The sequence below is a fragment of the Chaetura pelagica genome, unplaced genomic scaffold, assembly GCF_000747805.2.
Source record: "Chaetura pelagica isolate M959 unplaced genomic scaffold, ChaPel_1.0 scaffold135, whole genome shotgun sequence".
NCBI lineage: Eukaryota > Metazoa > Chordata > Aves > Apodiformes > Apodidae > Chaetura > Chaetura pelagica.
In genome coordinates, this window is record NW_009953649.1 from 923,298 (window position 1) to 942,006 (window position 18,709).

Sequence of the window (18,709 nt, forward strand, 5' to 3'; positions counted from 1 at the left end):
GGAAAGAGACCCAAGTATTTATATTGAATATCTTCTGGCCTGTTAATCCAAATAAAAAACAGGGTTTGTATGTTAAATACTGAGTAGAAAATAAAACATTATAAACCAAGATATTTGTACCAGTTGCAATTATACTATTAATAAAACCACACACAGGTCCTCAGGACAGTACTTGTAGATATGGTGGGCTTTTAGTTACATGTTGATTCTCCCAGAAGATAAATCTCCACTGAGATTTCACTATCACTCCAACTAGCACATACACACCTTCTAGCATACAACAAGTTGAAAAAAAAAAATTGAGCTTGGAAGTGCCAGCATCATGCTAATGTGACTTCCAGTCAGTAAGATGCTAAACTTAGGAAATTAGAAACTGGAATTCCAGTTTCAATATTCCTGTTGTTTGTCAGTTCCTTTGATATCTGATATATACAAGGTGGTGATTCATACACTGCCTCATCAGTGAGATGTTTCGTGATATATGGACCCACAGTGATTTGTAAAACCTTAATATAAATATTTCCTTGGCTGCCCAAAACATGTTTAGCATTGCATCCTGATTTTCTCATGGTGAATCACTACATAACATTGCCTTTCCTTCAGAAGCATGAAAGCAAATGGTGCTAATGTAGCCTTTTCACATTGCAGAAAGGAGCAGTCCTGCATTCTTATTGATCTGATGAAGGAATATCAGAGCTTGAAGTCAACAGTAATGAAAGTTATAGACAATGCTGACAGTGCTTCTGTGATCAAATCCATTTGGAAGGATCATGAAGATGTCAGGCGAACTTTATCAAAGGTAATTTCATTTCAGGGATTTAAATGATCTTTGCTTTAAATTGCATTTTTTACTTGAAAGGTGCCCTTGAGCTGTGTTTAAAGTTGCTTGAATTTACTGCTAAATATTGTCACACTCACATTCAGGGTTTAAATTGTACTGATTCTGATGAGGAAAGAATATAGTCCTTTCAGCATTTGGGTGAGATCCATGAGTGTTATTGTTGATATCTGTAATTTTAATACCTAGAAATGTGAAATGTTTATTTATATGGAAAGCTTAAGTTATCATCTGTTTATTTAAAATACTTCAATAATATATTCCTGTCATAGTACGAGAGGATATTTCCAGTCAGCAGACTTTTATATGTTTCCATACTGGGTAATTTTTTGAATGGTTAAAAGTTAACAAAAGAAAATTAGTTGCACAGATTTCTGATGTGTGCAATTCTTAGGTCCCTCTCTTTCTCTAAAACAACATATTTCATGTGGTACAATGTTAATATTGGCCACTGAGCAGAGATAAGGAATTTGCATCCCTGCATTCCATTCATTTCACTGGATCGTATTTCTAAAATTCCAAATCCTGCTATCCATCAGCCTGTCAGGAAAAACAGTTAAATTCTTTCTGTTCTTTCAGAGGGTAATTTAATTTGGAAGCCTATTGAGTTCTTCACAAAAAAATTTTCAGTCAGATCTCTGTAAACCTAATTCTAGACTGTGCATATTTATGGCTTCTTTTTAATAGACATTCTAACTAGAACTGAAATCCAGAACGGAGTTCACCAGTCTAACATAGAAATGCATGTAATTCCATTTGATTCCTCTCCTTTTTGTGAGCCTTGGGCTGTGGAGAATTCCCTGCTACTACAGTGGCCAGTGGAAGCACAACAAATATTTTGCACAACTTCTACCATAATAAAGTAGGTGTGGCCACGTGTCCATGTGGCATCCAGATTAGTAGCTCACCTTGACTGCTGGTCTGGAATACTTGGTAAAGAAAAAAAATATGAGATGCTTACTATGATCCTTTCTCAGAATGTTGTCACCTCTTCAGTGACGGTCTTGTAAAGACTTCCCTGCCCCTAGAATTGCAAACTTAGTAACCATGAACATTTTGTCTCATTTCCTTCTGAACACAACTGTACTTTTATTTTCCACAGTATCTAGGAGTGATGGGGTTTACAACTCTAAACTTTTTTGCCACACCCTCTGTTTAACCTGCTGTAATTCCAGAACTGATTTTAGATATTAGGTAGTCAACGATGGGTTCTTATTCAATTTTAGACAGGTAGAGTCTGAAGATTAAAAGAATAATAATTTTAAAATTGCAGTTGCTCTGTATTTTGTGGCATAATTAAATATTAAATGGCATGCTGAATGACAATTAGCCAATGCTTAACATAAACCACAGGTCTAGGGATGAGTGCCTGGAGAACTGGATTTTTCTTTCTTTCTTTAAGGCTTCATTAAACAAGCAAATCTTTATGTCCACAGCATGAAGCTGCCAAGAATGATCTGAGCAATAAACAAAAAGACCTGGATACTTTCACCAATAAAGGAAAACATTTGTTAGCAGAACTGAAAAGAGTGCAGAGCTGCGACCCCACTGCAGTAAAAACCGATATGAACAGTACAGTGGACAAATGGCTAGATGTAAGAGCCTGGTGTTTATACATGAAATGTAGTTTTTAAGTGGGGCTAAGGTTGTAGTATTAGTATTTTCTTAGAGTGCAATTGTTTTGTAAAGTTTACTTTGAAATGTATCTCAAAGGGTTAATCAGAGGGATTTGGCATCCGTTGTCGTACAAGTTGTGGCATCCATTTGATGTATTTAAAAGGATGTCCTATAACAGTGTATGAATGTTACTAGTATAAGTTTGCTCAGTGCACACTTCAGAGTATAAATTTGAATAGGATTCTCATCTAATGTATGTACTGTTACTTATACATTTGCATCTAATGTATGCAGTAAATTAATTAGTATTTACTAAGTAATACTTAGTAAGTTACTAAGTATTACTTAGTAAATAGGACTAAATAAATTAGGGACTAAATAAATTAGGTTACACCATAGAAGATGTGACTATGTTGAGAAAGGCATTATAACAGAGAAACACATTATAAAACTTAATCTTTTACATTTTCATATTTATACTACTTCATTAGCAAATTCCTACGTGACATAAGAAAGATAAATGGAGCTGGTTTTAAAGATAAAAGTTTATTTAAACATAAAACTCTTTCTTACTAAAAATATACAATTTTTTAGAAAAAGTCACATAATTGTTGTTTATTTTATGATCTGAATAACTAAACTGAAATTAGAATTCCGAATTTGGACCTAACAATAAGAAAAAAAAATTCACCTAGGCTTACAAATTATTTCTGGTACAATTGTCTTACAACTGGCTGCAAAATAAAGAAATCTAAAATTAATTTGTTAATGGTATTGCTACATTGTCCTCTCCTAAAAGGTGTCTGAAAGAATTGAAGAAAACATTGACCAGCTGAGGGTAAGCTTGTCTCTGTGGGATGACATCCTGAAAACTGGAGATGAAATGGATGGATGGTGCAATAAGTGCATTTCTCAACTGAGTGAAGGCATCAGCAACTTGAGTAACAGTCAGAGAATGGAGGTCCTCCTCAAAGACTTCCAGGTGCTTATGCATAAATCTGCAATAATAATGGTATAAACCACCGTGTCCCCTGTTCAAGCAGTGGAACCACTAACCCAATGGCTACCTGACAGCATTCAAGTCCCTTTTTTAAGCTGTTTGTTTCTAACAGAAACAATAACAGCACAACTCTTGCTAGATCTAAGCTCTGTGATTATTTTGGCTCTAGCAGTACATAGAATCATAGAATCATTAAGGTTGGAAGGGACCTTAAAGATCATCTAGTTCCAAGCCCCCTGCCATGAGCCGGGAACCCCACCACTAGACCAGGTTGCACAAAACCTCGTCCGACCCGGCCTTAAAAGCCTGCAGGGATGGGGCATCAACAACCTCCCTGAGCAACCCATTCCAGTTCTTACAAGCATAAAAAGTTCAATATTTTAATTTCATTCAAAAATGGCATTGGTTTGAGCTCTGTTCCAGTATAAACTGATGGAAATTTTAGATAATTTCAGGTGAAGTTAAGCAAAAAAATAAGTGGTTCTAAAATCTGATCTAAGATGCTGGATTGTTCAGACAATAAAAAAGATATACTGGGCTTGAGAGCAAATTTTAATTCTAAAAATTTAGTGAGATTATGTCTTTCATTTTTGGGTAGTGTTAAACTGTTTTAGAAATCTAACCAGTGTTCATGATGCATTCTGCCACTATTGGCTTAAAATATAGAGTGGATCAACCATAGAAAGAGCCATATTTTACTTAATGTACCTGAGTCACAGGAGGGCCAGAATAGCAGAAGACATGAGCACCATGAGTGCATCTGCAGTCACAGAACACATAGTCTGCAGTACTTCACACTTCTACAAAGGCAAGAGGAAAGGCAGTTCACTGACAGAAGAGTTCAGCAAACAGAAATAGATGGGCATGGACAGAAATGATGAGTGTACCTTTTATATGGTCCAGAGCAGTGGCTGCTTTCTTAATCACCTAACATTATATCCTCCCCAGAAAAAAATACCCCCTGAAGATTCTTCTGGGGCCACCTGAACTTCTGCCATTCAGGGCAGATGTTAAATGCAGCAATTTAATCCTGAAATCCACTGTCCAATCTTTTAATTGGAGTGTTCTGTTTGATTTTTTAGAAAAGAAATTTTGGGCAATAGGATTCACACCAATTACTTGCCTAATATTTTAGAACTACAGTTATAAAATTTTTTATTTTTCTCTTTCATTTTACTATTATCTTGGTTCTATATGAACACTGAATGCAAGGTCCAGACATGTCAGTGCATATATAACAGCATTTTTTAATTCCTTTTTGAAGTTAACATTTATTTCTGTGTCTAATTTTTTTTCCAAGAGCTCACTTCCTTGTAATAAAAACCAGAGAGCACATGTATTATACTCTGCCTGCTATTACGTGGATCCTAACAACCGCAGTAGATTTTTCCAGTCAAATAAACAATGACATACCCATCTTTATTCAGCCAGTTTTAAGAAACTAAAGCTATTAGTACATTCTAAATGTTAAAAATGTGTTTGGCTATTTTGATTGAGGAGAAAAAAAACAACAAACCAAAACCTCAGAACTGAGTCTAATAAAGGAAAGCAACAGGAAATTTTTAGAGTATAGAAATAATAGAACAATAGTGTTTTCCCTCTGATTGCTAAGCTTTATTTATTTATTCTTCTTTTTTTCATATTTTTTTTCTTTTTTTCAATTGATGGAGCATCCTTTTGAAGGTCTAAATCCTTCTTGTAGTTTGTTATGAAACTTAGACCATATCTCTTTTACAGTCTGAAGTCAAGGATAAAGAACTGAAGTTGGAGCAGCTTAGTTCCAAAATTTCAGATCTCAAAGAACTGATCCATTGTCAAGAGCCTCCTGCAGACCTCCAGGTAAAATAAAGATATTTGTAATCACAGGCTGTGCTCAGATGACTAAGTAGAAACTCCTCCTAAAATCTGTCTCTCCTGTACTGCCTTCTTCTTCCAAGGTGACAGATACTGCAGTATTAATATGTATCATAACTATACTTTGTTCATATTTGTTTAGTTAGCTTTGATTTTTTTGTAATAATTATGCCAGCAAGTAAAGAACATAAGAGTTGTAGAAGTATTTTTCACTAAATCCAAATAGATTAAATAGTTTGTAAGGTAGCTGATCAGATGTGAAACAGATTGTACTCTCTGTACAGCATTAAGCCACATTATGTATGAGTGCATACACAGCTTGCCTCTTTGAAAGAATTATAATGCAGTAAAGTATGTTTATTTGCTTTACCAAAATAAAAGTATTCTTTAGTGGACTGGAATTAGCACCCTGAACTAGCTGTTACAATAAAGGAATAAAATACAAGCACTGAAGGTGAGCTGTTATTGTTGGCTGGGTCTTTATTTTTTGTGTTCTAGGGCAGATGCAAAACCAAAGTATGACAATTTTGGATGTTTGATTTCAAATGGAAATTGGTGTGTGAGATTATTCTGTTTCTGTGCCAGAAGTTTAAAAAGATAAGCTGACTTCTGTGATTTCTACAAGAGAAAAAAATATTTTTATAGATATATATTTAGAAAACGTTTATCAGAACTTAATATAACACTCAAGCCTTGTCCAAATTCTGCCATGACCCTACAGAGAAGCCTAAATTACCAATCATAACCCTTCAGCAGAAAGATGTGCAAATGATGTGGAAGTGCTTATGTTCTCCCTTACTTGAGAGGCTCAGAAAATTCAGGTTTAGTCATATCCTTCATAATAAATACCTGACCAGTTATAGAGTGAAACTTAGAGCAAATTATTTTGCAGAATATCAGTTTTAACCAACACACACCGATTTCCAACTACTAACATGATAAAATATTTAAATCAATACAATAAAATAATTGTAGTTGATCTTTAGATGAAAATCTGAAAATAATCTCACAAATTAAACATCCCCAAATTATTTGCCAACATTAAAATACCAGATAAGTAAACTACAGTATGACCAGTCCATATCCTAAGAAAATATACAATTTCTTAAAAGAATTTTCAGTAATTATTTATAAATATTACGTTATTATGACTGATTTTCTTTACTGTGTGTTAGTAATATATACACAGCTAACATCTACTATAATTCTACATATTGCTATCTTTGGACAGGTTAATGGGCTATTTTCTAACTTATTTTTGTATTGTCTTTAAATTCAATCTGCCTTCCACTGAGACACTTTAAGCCTCAGTGCTTTATGTCATGCTCTGTAAATATGGTAAATTAGTAAAGGCAAATGATCTACTGTTTAATTTCTCAGAAGTGGATAATAACTTAAACAGATTGCACTCTGGCTTTTTATAGGCAAGTATTCCTTCTTTGGATTACTGCATAGCCAATACAAAATCCTGAATGGTTGGCATTTTTTATTTATGGAAGTATCTTTAGTTACAGATGTAAAGAGATCAAAATTATTAGTGTGTATCACTTTATTTTGTGTGTTACCTTGCATTTTTTCAATAAACATTTACCATAATAAATGTTTCATTTAAAAGTTTTACTACATAACATTTTTCTTTTAGTTCATAGAATCAGATTTGAGGCAAAAGTTGGCACATGCCAAAGAAATGTCAGAGACAGCAAAAGAGACACTGAAAGATTACAGTACTCAGAAGATGCAGTTGCAGAAGTTTATTGATGAGGTGACAGCCCAGTTAACAACAGTGGAAGAGACACTGTTAAGCTGTACACGTAACTTGGATCCTGAAGCTCTAAATAAAGTGAAGGTTGGTGCTGAAGAAAATGAATATCCTTTTTCTTATGCATTTTTTTGCTAAGCATTATACTTAATTTCCGTTTGATACAAATTATGTCTCCTACACAGCTGCTAGAATATAACTGAACTCTTCGGTTATTATTCCAGCATGTTTGCAGGACCATTGATTCCCCTGAATATAAGTTATGAACTTATAACTCATCACAGTAACATATCCTGGACTGAAATCAACACAAAGTTCTGCTTTAGAAGTCCTCCTCAGTCCTCATCTATAGCAATTCTTTTGTCTACATCCTAAAGCTCTCTTGATTGCATACAAATATGCACATCACAGCATGACACCACATGCAGATTTTCTTCAGCATGAGCACGTTAATGTTGATTTATTAGCCAATTCCAATTTAATTTTTAAACAAATGGTCCTCTCTAGTCAGATGAAAATTCCCTTTCATTCAGATGTCCTACCAAATACCTATGTCATATTGCATCTTACACATACCTTCAGACTTTGGTGAAAATAAACATTGCTATTCAATATACCTTGAAATGTATTAATTTTTAATAGAGTAGCAAACAATAAGAAACAGCCTTTTTTACATATCTGTGATGGCTCTTTAGTTTCAAGTACTCTTGGAAAATTCAGGAAACCTAGTGCAGTACTTCTTCCCTTCATTGAGTGTAGGACTTGCAATAGACCATAGAAGGAAGGAGCATATCGAAGGAGCAGTAAGCCTTGAGGAAAAGTGAAGACTCTTTTGTTTCTTTACAAATGTCGTGATTGTGTTGTATCTGCATTTTCAGGAAATACAAAAAGACCTTCAGCTTCAGCAGAGCAGCATTGACTTGACCCGTGAGAACCTCAACAGCCTGTGTCGCAGATACCATTCTGTAGAGCTGGAAACTCTTGGTGGCACTGTCACTTCATTAATAAAGAAGTATGAAGCTGTGAATCAGCTCTGCTCCAGAACACAGGCCAGCATGCAAGAGTCCTTGGAAAAACATTTCCTCTGTGAGTCTTAATGCTTGTTAATATGAGCCGTTAGACCGCAGCAGTGAATCATTCTGGAGTTTGCCAGAGTTTCCAGTGATTTCACTTGCAATTACAACTTTATTTTCCTATGAAGCCATCCAAAAAGTCCTGTTACCAAATGTTCATTTGATAGCTGCTCTGAAACAAAGCATTTTACAAAAACAGAATTCAACTTTAAACACATAATATGCATGAAAGTCAAGCTCAGCTCCATCTTTCTTTACTGTTAGATAGATCTCTATTGAATACACACACTTGGTTTATTTGCCATAAAGAGATGTATATAACCACCTAGAGATGTTTATAATGTAAAAATCCCTATCTGAAGTATTTCCTGGGCTTCCTGGATAGTCAATGGAGAGAAGTAGGCAATTTAAAATCTTATATAGTAGGTTATTAATATAGATACAATCTAGCATTAAATTGGGATGTATCACAGACTGAAAATAACTGTATTTTCCCTTTGACTATAAAGAGGAACCTAGTGTGACACTTCAAATTTGGATGTTTATAGAGGAAATATCTAACTTTTTGTGAAATGAATCCCACTTCCCAAGGTCATGGAAGGCAATGAGACTCATCCTGTTAGCTTCTAGATGCTGTTCCTAAGGGATAAAAGGATTGTGGAAGACAGCTGTATAGTATTGTGGATAATGCTGCTTCTTAAAAAAAAAAAAAAAAGATAATAAAAAAAATCTTCTCAATGCTTTTTTATTAAATAAGATACTATGCAAGAATTCTGGGAATGGTTTTCCGGTGTGAAGGCTGCAGTGAAAGATTCATCTGACAGGTCTGGAGACAGCAAAGCCATAGAGGCAAAGCTACATGACTTGCAGGTATAGTGAAAAAATTACAAAAATAGTAATTAGAAATGTAACTATATGTATCTAAAATAATTAGTAGATGCTATAATATGTGTTGCCTTTTTCCAAAGAAATAACATAAAAAGACTTCAAGACAGCAATATGTACTGTAGGGGGAATACAGTGGAAACCATGTTCATTGTTCTGAGAGATCAGAATTTAATTTCTGGAAGGATTATGGGTAACTAAATATTCAGTCTTTCAGATTAAATCTAACATGTTAAAGCTTATCTGTGTAGATTTTTGATGGGACAGAAAACAAATAGCAGATACCTACTGCAAACAGCCCAAATTCCTGAAATATATAACATCTTCAGGACATGACTGAACTGTCCAGAGAAAGAAAGGACAACCTTGGGACCAAACAGGAAAATTGACCTCTGTGAATTGTTTCACCACTTAATAAAATTTTATTTTAACTGTCTGCTTAGATTTTTCCCCATAGCTAGATGTGGCTCTTACCTTGTTGGGGAAATAGAAATATTACTTATCTTTTTTTATTAAATCTTGCATGTTTAAACTGTATTCTTTCATTACACAGAATGTGCTGGATTCTGTTAGTGAGGGACAAAAAAAGTTAAATGCTGCCTGCAAGGAAGGAGAAAGTTTATATGCTTGCTTACCCCAACCAGCTGTGAGCCACATTCAGGAACAAATAGCCAAGTCTAACCAGAACTTCCAGGAATTCCTCAATCAGTGTCTGAATGATAAGAAAGCCCTGGAAACTTGTGCCTCACACCTGGGAAGGTGAGTAATACTGGTGGTCACAGATGGTCTGGATGGAATTGTACGGCTGCAGAAATACAGGGCACAATTTGAAATTAGTTCCAGTTATTCTTCTCCTGTTTGCTTTTAGGCTTTGGAAATTATTTAAAAGAAAATATAATTCTCTGCTAAAACCAACAGGTCTTGTTCCAAGGGTGTTGATTTGGTTAAAGCATGGAAGGTCAGGATCATATTTGTGGAAGATCTGTGTAGCTCATGCAATCCCAGATCAGCAGTTGGGGTCTCAGTAATTTAAATGCAGTTTCCTGGGAGGAGAAGGAGTGATGATTTTTCAAGTCCTGCCCTGGGCTTTGAAGATAGTAGGCCTTTTACACAGAATGCATCTGTCATGTCCTGGTCCTTTTTTCTAAGGAGCTAGTAAAAATGCGCTCTTAAATAATTATTAACTAGGGCTGGAATTTTGGGCGTTCAAATACATGTTGGTATAACTAGATTCAACACTGTTGCTAATTGCAAATATAGGTAGTGTAGCAGTAATGTGTAAAACAGCAGGATGAGGTAGTGTGCTTTTGTGTTCAGAAAAGGTTTTCAAATTTAGGGCCAGAACTTGGCTTGCAGAGTTCTGAACCCTCCAGATTCCAATTACATTCTACTGGAGAAACTGACAGCACAACACTTCAGGCACTGTGTCAGTGCTGAATAAAAGCCCATTTTTACCCATCTTTTAATCTCAGACTAAATCTTTATAAGGATTTGGGAAAAGCTTCCTGTTTGTCTGCCTTTATTAAATCTAGTAATAAAAAAAAAAAAAAGCAGCACTGCCACTTTAAATTTTGGAGGCTTTTTTCTCACTGGAGTTCCCATGATTTTGTTGGACATTTTTAGAGAGTTGCCGAATATTTTTAGATTAGTAGTCACTGTGGAATTATGTCTTGTGTACAACTCTTATACTTGAAGCATGAAGCATTATTTTCCTGGTCTTGTGGATGTTGAAACAACTGAGCTAACTTCTTACTAACTTCACCTGAGGAATATTTTGAGGGAGTATTTATCTGTTTTGTAGTTTTGAGGATCAACACAAGAAACTTGGCCTGTGGATACATGACATGGAAGAAAGAATAAACACAGAAGCTTTAGGAGAGAGCAAACAGCTTATTCCTGAGAAGACAAAGGAGGTGCAAAAACTTGAAAAGTTCCTGGAAGAGTTACTAAATTCAAGGTAATATGAAATACATTTCATAAAATACTCTCATTTTTTTTTCCTCTGCTAAAGCAATGCTGAAAATAAATTGTTGGGGTTAAGTGTGTTTGCAAATGATAGAGAAAGGTGTTGCAATATACTCTGTGAAAAGAGGCTGAATCCAGATACTTCCAGTTTTAACAAAACTGGAATTTGAAAACAACTCCAAAACTTCATATATTTCTAAGAAAACTTCATACATTTCTTCATACATACTAAGAAAAGCTTATACTACTTATTTTTTAGATGGAAACTGAAAAATATAATCTTTAAAGAAAAAATCTTAGAAGTATTGCTCATAAAAACAAATCTTAAAATGTTGCTTGCAAAAGCAATAGTAAAAATTACACCTATCATCAATACTTAAAAAATTACTTTGTCCTGCAACATTCAGATCCAACAAGGTTAGCAGAATCCACTTTCTGACATAGCTGACTATATAAAAGAGAAGAAATAACATTCACATTGGCTGTGAAATCTTTCTAGAATTTAGACCTAGCCAATAGTTGATGAAGTAATTGCCTTCTTTAGTACACTATGGTTTTTCACATTCTTTTTAATTAGGTTGCTGAAGATAGAACAGAGATAGTGGTCATTTGTTCAGGCCTCACAGAATGCTAAAAAGAAACCCAGTCTCTACCTATCCCCTTGAGACTGATGCAAGACATTTTGGTCTGATGTAAATTCCCTGTAATCACAGGGTATCTGGAAGGGTGATCCAGCAGACTGAGTTTAACTGAGGCTGTATAAACTCAGAATTTTCATCCCTTTTACTGACCTTTGTACTGAATCCCAGAATGAATATCTAATCCTGTATAGATGGTCCGACCTTTTCATCATGCCTTCCTACCTGTCAAAGACTATAATCTTCTTAGAAGTTTTGACAGGTACAAAAAGGTAGCAGTTACTACAGAACTGGAAAGTCTGATACCTGAGAAGAAAATGAACCATAGAATCATAGAATGGTTTGGGTTGGAAGGGATCTTAAGGATCACCTAGTTCCAACCACCCTGCCATGGACAGGGACACCTTCCACTAGACTAGGTTACTTAAAGCCCCGTTCAACCTGGCCTTGAACACTTTCAGTGAGGAATTAAGTTAGCCTTTAATTCCAATATGCAACACAAAGATTTCAGTATGATAATTTTGAGCACCAAACTCTGCAAGAAATGGCACTGTACATAAGGTATTAATTAATACAAACTGTTTATATTTCCTTACAGTCTCTCCCAGCTAATTTAACTATGAACTCTGTCACTGGTGGAGTAGGTGATTATGTCAGCAACCTTCATAATGTCTGATAGTTGCTATAACAGTATCATATGCTTTCTGAAACTGATTTTCAGTCTCACTATTTTGTTTCAGGGAATCTTTTGATAAGCTGTCCCAAATGGCACAGACTTTAAATGAAGAAGGCCATGGTGCAGGGAGAGAAGTGCGCTTGGCCTCTCAACATTTCACCAGTTATCAAAACATGGTCAAAAGTGTCAAGGAGAAGCTGCGAACATGTCAGCTTGCACTTCAAGAGCATCTCACTTTGGAAGAGGCATTACAGAGTATGTGGTCATGGGTGAAAGAGGTTCAAGATAAACTGGCGTCATCAGAGAGCACTGTTGGTAGCAAAGCCACGCTGGAGAGACGACTGGCACAAGTTCAGGTAAAGAGATCCCTCAGCTAGAGGCACCAAGGTTATATTGGGTGTGGGCCACATCTATGTAAAAATAATATTTTTTCTTCCTATATGGTTATGAAGGAGAGGATTAAAATTCAAAGTGTTCTTGACAAACTGGGAGGTGTAGTATGAAAAACAGGATGAAATTTAATGGAGACAGATGCCAGGTATTACATTTTATAAAAAATAATGAACTACAAAAATGTGTAATAAGGTCCAAATTAGCTTTCTAATGGAGGGGAAGCCTTGGAACAATTGATACTGAGAGACTGTGATGTAGCTGTCACAGGAAGTCTTCAGGAACAGGTTAGATAAATATCTATTTGGAAGGTCATGAGTGTAAAAGACCCCGCAACGGTCTTCCTTGAGATTTCTTCTAGCTAGATGATGCTGTTTCTCTGTACAGTGCTTCACCTACCTATTATCTGCTGCAATGTGAGCAATATTTTATGATGACCAATACAGTGAAATATCTGTGTGGCTGTGGGAAAAACTGCTGGATCACTTGCAGATAACAAGAGACAGGCACTTACAAGAAAAGTTGTATTTGAAGTCATACTGGCCACAGCTGTCAAAGATAAATGAGCTCAGAGAAGATGGTGTCTGCTGTTGAAAGAATAACAGCTTTCACCTCTCAGAAGTTTGCATTTGATATTTCTACTTATTTTGCCTCGCAGGAGATTCTCTTACTCAAAGGTGATGGTGAAGTTAAGCTGAACATGGCCATTGGCAAAGGAGAACAAGCACTTAGAAGCAGTAATGAAGAAGGACAAAAGGTGATACAAACAGAGCTACAGACACTGAAGGACGTATGGAATGACATCATCAGCACCTCAGCAAACTGGCAAAGGTAAAACTCTCAGCCCCTGCCATAATTTCTTAGAAAGAGTGGGAATCTACAGCAAATAAGCCATTACTGGTAGGTGACTGGAAAGTTGTGTTATCAGATAGAATAAAAATTGACTGAGAAAAATACATCCTTCCATGAAAAACATGTTGACCCCATCAGATGAATGAAGTTTCATGTGAGATGGTTCTTGAAGGTAAAAACAAAGCAAACAAACAAAAATAAAACAATACCCAACCAACCAACAAACACAAATTCATGCAGAGAAATAAACTGGAAAGAGCTTTCTGAGTTATTGAACCTGTAACTTGGGCATGACCAAGAACATCTGCCACATTTACCTACCTTTTCCTTACAAAACTCTAGGACAGTTTTTCAATTCTGCCTTTCATTGTTTTTATTTTTTTTTTTAAAAGACAAACAACAAAGCAAACAGCAACAAAGTTTTCCCTGCATCAGAAAACTCACAGATCTGGATCTGAAAAGTCATGGGTCTGTATTGTAGATAATCTGAGTGCTAGGCTATCTGTGTCCTAAATATCTACTCTCAATAGTAGGATCCATGATATAGGTATTTTGGAGTTTTTAAACTGGAAGTGGTGCCATCTCCTTACTTATTCCAAAATTGGAATACAATTATATGTAGAAAGTTATGATGGGCTGCCTTTAAGATTTCATTAATTTCTCCCAATTTTTGTCATAAAATATTATTTAGATTAGGCTAGATCATTGCACTTTGAATTACTCCTTGCCATAGTCATGTCTATTTATGTCTACGTCAATGGAATGAGAATTACATTCCACAACATAAAACCAGGGAAATCCAGTGATCTGCTAGGAGGAGAGATATATAACAGAAGAGAGCATATACGATTTATAAATTGTAAATGATACTATATATAATTGATTTTTTTTTTTCCAAGGCTTGCCAGAATATGTTTTAGTTGTCAAGAACTACATGTGAAAGGAGCCTACAAGAAAGTTAGGGAGAAACTTTTAATAAGGGGCTTTTAGCAATAGGAGAAGGGGTAATAGACTAAAACTGGAAGAGGAGAGATTTAGGTTAGATGTTAGGAAGAAATTATTTAGTGTGAGGGTGATGAGACACTGGAACAGGTTTCCCACTGTGGATACCCCATCCCTGAAAGTATTCACAGCCAGGTTGGATGGGGCCTTGACCAACCTAATCTAGTGGAAGGTGTCCTTGCCCATGAAGGGGGTTGGAACTAGAGGATCTTTAAGGTTTCTTCCAACCCAAACCATTCTATGGTTCTATTATTTTATTCCTCTGATCATAAAGAACTCCAGTAATGTTCTATATTTCACTTTGCTGGACTGAAATGTGCTTTTCATTAGTCTGGCACTGACAGATTGCTCACATAACCTGTAGCAGGGAAGCAGTTGCATCAGGTTATGTACAGTTGCCAAATAATGCAGAAATTCTCAAATAGCTTGGATGTAAGTTGACGCAGAAAACTGAAGCAAGATGGAGGAAAAATATTAATCAAAACGCATTATACCAGGGTAAAGACATTGTAGCACTGAAGATATAAAGAGACTCTTCTTTTCCGACTTTTCAAAATTTCTCATCTGTACTGTTTATGTTTCTTTTAATGTAAGCTGCCTAGAGTCTGTCATTAGTCAGTGGAATGAATATCTGGAAAGGAAAAATCAGCTGGAGCAGTGGTTAGAGAAGCTGGATCACAAAGTGGAACAGCCATTAGAGCCACAGATTGGTTTGAAGGAGAAGTTTGCTCAGCTGGACCACTTCCAGGCTATTGTTTCTGAGATAGAGGATCACTCTGGTGATTTACAGCAACTAATTGAAAAAGCTGTGGAACTTTATGAGAAAACAGAGGATGATTCTTTTAGAGAAGCAGCTCAAGAAGAACTAAAAACACAGTTTAATGACATCACAACTGTAGCCAAGGTAAGATAAAGGCAAAGGTCTCCATTTCAAGTAAGTAAAATGTTTAAACATCTGTATATAAAACTAACATTTTTATTTTCATAAATTTGTGGTGACTGAAGGATTGACTTTGTTTGAATAATCTTGCCTTTTATTATGGTTGAGTCTAACCAAAAAAATTGGACATAGTTTACTAAATTTCACTTCAATGCAAAATACATATTGGGAATTGAAGTCAGTATGGTTATGATTTTTGAGAAGTGAAGAGCATATAATTTATTCCTAGTTTAATGTAAACAACAATATTTCTGACATTCTTCCAGATTTATTTTGATTTAATGCTTTTACAGTCATTCCCAGCACTTTTTTTCCCCTAAAATGGGAAGAATGAAATGCCTCCCTGAGCAGAAAACATATTGTCAGAAAGAGAAATCCTGTTGCCAGAAAGATATATGCCCATATTTTCTGGTGTTTCAAGACAGTAGAGCACTCCCCATTTATAGAGGTATCCTGTTTGGTTTCTAAGGAAAGATATGTTAACGCACTGAAACCCTCTGCCAACCAGGTCATGACAGTGACACTAGCTGAGTTACAGTCTCCACCTTCTCAGCTAATGGGCAAGTTTGCATCAGAAGGGGGCCACATAATAACAGGCTAATGTGAGACTGAAGTAAACACTGTATCTAAATTCAGTAATCTGATGGCAGTAGGTAATTAATCAATAATTATTAACTAACTAATTAATCAATAACTAATCAGTAGTCTTTTAAGAGTAGGAAAGTAAAAAAAAATGGAATATTGAACAAATTACCTCTTAGGAAAAGTACTTGATAAAGAAAAGTCATTATGTGGAATCATGCAGTTTGGGGTTGGGTTTGTTTCTTTTATTTTGTGGGATAAGATATACTATTACTGTCATTGCTTTATTGCTTTAAATATAGAACAAAGATGTTATACTATCTGGTCTGTAATTACTGTCTATTAACACACTCTTGTTTTTATGATGAACTTCTGCTCTCTTTTTTTTTTTTTCTTTTTTTTTTTTTTAATGGATACATAGATCTGTATTAGAGTATCCACACAGGAGTAAAAAGCTGTCTGGTTAGCTCAGTTCACTTTTGGTTAGTTTTGACAAACATTCCTGAGTGTTAGCTCAAAAGAATATAAAAGCAAATCTACTTAGTCAAACCAAAGGCACATCTAGTGAATTTCATCTGTTCATAGTACAGTAAGCTGCTCCTGCTTTAAGCTTGCATTAAAAATTTAAGGTGGAGCCATGAAGCTGTCTGATTTCTGTGTCAGGGAAAGTGTCTTCAAGGGCTACGAGGCCTGATGGTTAAATTGGAACTCAGCACCATAAGAACCCTTTGTACTTTAGAACAGCAAAAGTCCTCCTTTTTGGTCCGTGTATGGAACATCTCTGTGACTCTATTTAGCATTTATAGAGACCTGATGCTTCTAAATAAGAGCTGTTTCTAGCAGCATGCTGCTCCCTGGGAGCACTAATGGGTGATCTGTAAGACCGTCTCCAGGGGCTATTGGGAAGAGTGTGCCAGAGCTGCACAGCTGCAGCTTTGACATCTATTAAACAATACATGTTGTGTTAAAGGATGTGTTAAAGTACATTTCTGTATGAATTTTCAGAAGGTTTCTTCATCTTTTGCCCCAGCAGAACACTGCTGTCCAAACCAACCTAAACCAAACTCTGTGCAGTGAGCACTATGTTTTGCTGCTATAAGCTGTGCTCTCTTCAGCATTTCAATGGGTGCTATAGTCAGACCAGCACTCTGTACCAGTGCATGCAGAAAGCTGGGACAATATTTAAAAACTTGTTTATTGTTGTTTTTAATCTGAATGACAGGAGAAAATGAGGAAAGTGGAAGATATTGTGAAGGACCATTTGCTGTACCTTGATGCTGTGCATGAGTTCACAGATTGGCTCCATTCTGCAAAGGAAGAGCTGCACCGCTGGTCAGATGTATCTGGAGATACCCCAACCATACAGAAAAAGCTGGCCAAAATCAATGTAAGATAAGTTAACTTTCATGATTTCATTTGTGATTCAGACCCTATGCCTTAAAATAGGCCAGAGCCAAAAAGCTGTGGGGTCTGGTCCTTGTGTATTTGAAACAGTGATTACATTTCAATGAGCTTGCTTTTGCCTCCCCTCCCATCTTCCACTGATGGAGTAAAAGTACAGTCAGACCTGAGTTAGCCACAGCACACACGGAAACGATTTGCAAGAGCAGAAGCCCAGTGGCATCAGTGAAGAATGTGACTTAGCTCATTAATGAATACTGCTCTTGCCCTCATCCCAGAACATGCTTTCTCCATGAGCAGAGTTGTCTGACTCCAAGTCAGAAACAACCTTTTCTGATTTGCATGAAATGGAGATGCGTAAATCAGTGCCAGGACTGCTCTCACCAAACACGGTAGAAATGTATGTCTTGCCTCCCTGTGTATCCTCTGCTCCTGCCCCTGGCATTCATGCCCAGGCGTTTGAGTGCCCGAGCCAGGGACATGTTCCTGAATGCAACATTATAGCAGCGTGTGTTTTGCTCTTTCCCGATGTTTACATCCCGATACCCACGCTAGCAACATTTTACGTTGTTCCTACCATTGAGAGAGTGGCCCAGTGACCAGACTGGAGGTGAAGATTCAGGATACATGAGAACGAATTACAGATTTATTATACAGTCCTGGTTAGTTTTAAGTGTCCCTTGTGCTCAAATTCCTCATGTACAAAATGGGAAAGGGAGGAGATATCAGTTTCTATCTCATAAGACTAACAAGAGAATAAATAACATTACTCTGCCATGCAGAGTTTGGAATGAGATTTATATTCCCCAGCTTCTTAAAAGGAAAACTCCCAAAATGCCCTTGTAGCATGATTGAAATAGGACAATGGAGAAAGAATTCACTGCTGGGGGAAGAAAAAAGAAGAAAGAAAGGGGAAAAAAAAAAAAAAAAAAGACATGTGCAACCAATTACGGGACATAGGCTGGAAAACGCTGTTCCCGAGCAGCGCGCTGGTGCTCTTACAGCTGCCAGCGTTTCTTACATAAAAGAGCGCGACAAAGTTACTGTTTTCCGCATCTTAACCTAACCGGTGTTTTCCAGAAGTCAGAAGCAGCCCTTTCTCCCTCTCTGCTGCAGGCAGTTTCAGGGCAGTTGGCTCCGTGCCCGGCCCGCACAGTCCCGGGGCTGCCGCAGCCCTCCCTCCCCCAGGGTAACCATGGCAATGTCGCCCCGCAGGAGCTGCTGGAGTCTCGCCAGG

At 36.5% G+C, this 18,709-nt stretch overlaps 1 protein-coding gene across 1 annotated transcript in view; it reads left to right on the top strand.

The window, feature by feature from the left end:
• The window catches only part of SYNE1 (spectrin repeat containing, nuclear envelope 1), a 243,482-nt gene that overhangs the window by 71,871 nt on the left and 152,902 nt on the right, over positions 1–18,709 (top strand). The window contains exons 40-52 of the mRNA XM_010000000.1: positions 649–799; positions 2,275–2,433; positions 3,255–3,437; positions 5,193–5,294; positions 6,952–7,155; positions 7,947–8,154; positions 8,899–9,011; positions 9,580–9,785; positions 10,828–10,983; positions 12,370–12,661; positions 13,354–13,526; positions 15,144–15,453; positions 17,294–17,458. Of these exons, the coding sequence (XP_009998302.1) occupies positions 649–799; positions 2,275–2,433; positions 3,255–3,437; positions 5,193–5,294; positions 6,952–7,155; positions 7,947–8,154; positions 8,899–9,011; positions 9,580–9,785; positions 10,828–10,983; positions 12,370–12,661; positions 13,354–13,526; positions 15,144–15,453; positions 17,294–17,458 (2,422 nt within the window). The remainder of the gene's footprint in view (positions 1–648; positions 800–2,274; positions 2,434–3,254; positions 3,438–5,192; positions 5,295–6,951; positions 7,156–7,946; positions 8,155–8,898; positions 9,012–9,579; positions 9,786–10,827; positions 10,984–12,369; positions 12,662–13,353; positions 13,527–15,143; positions 15,454–17,293; positions 17,459–18,709) is intronic.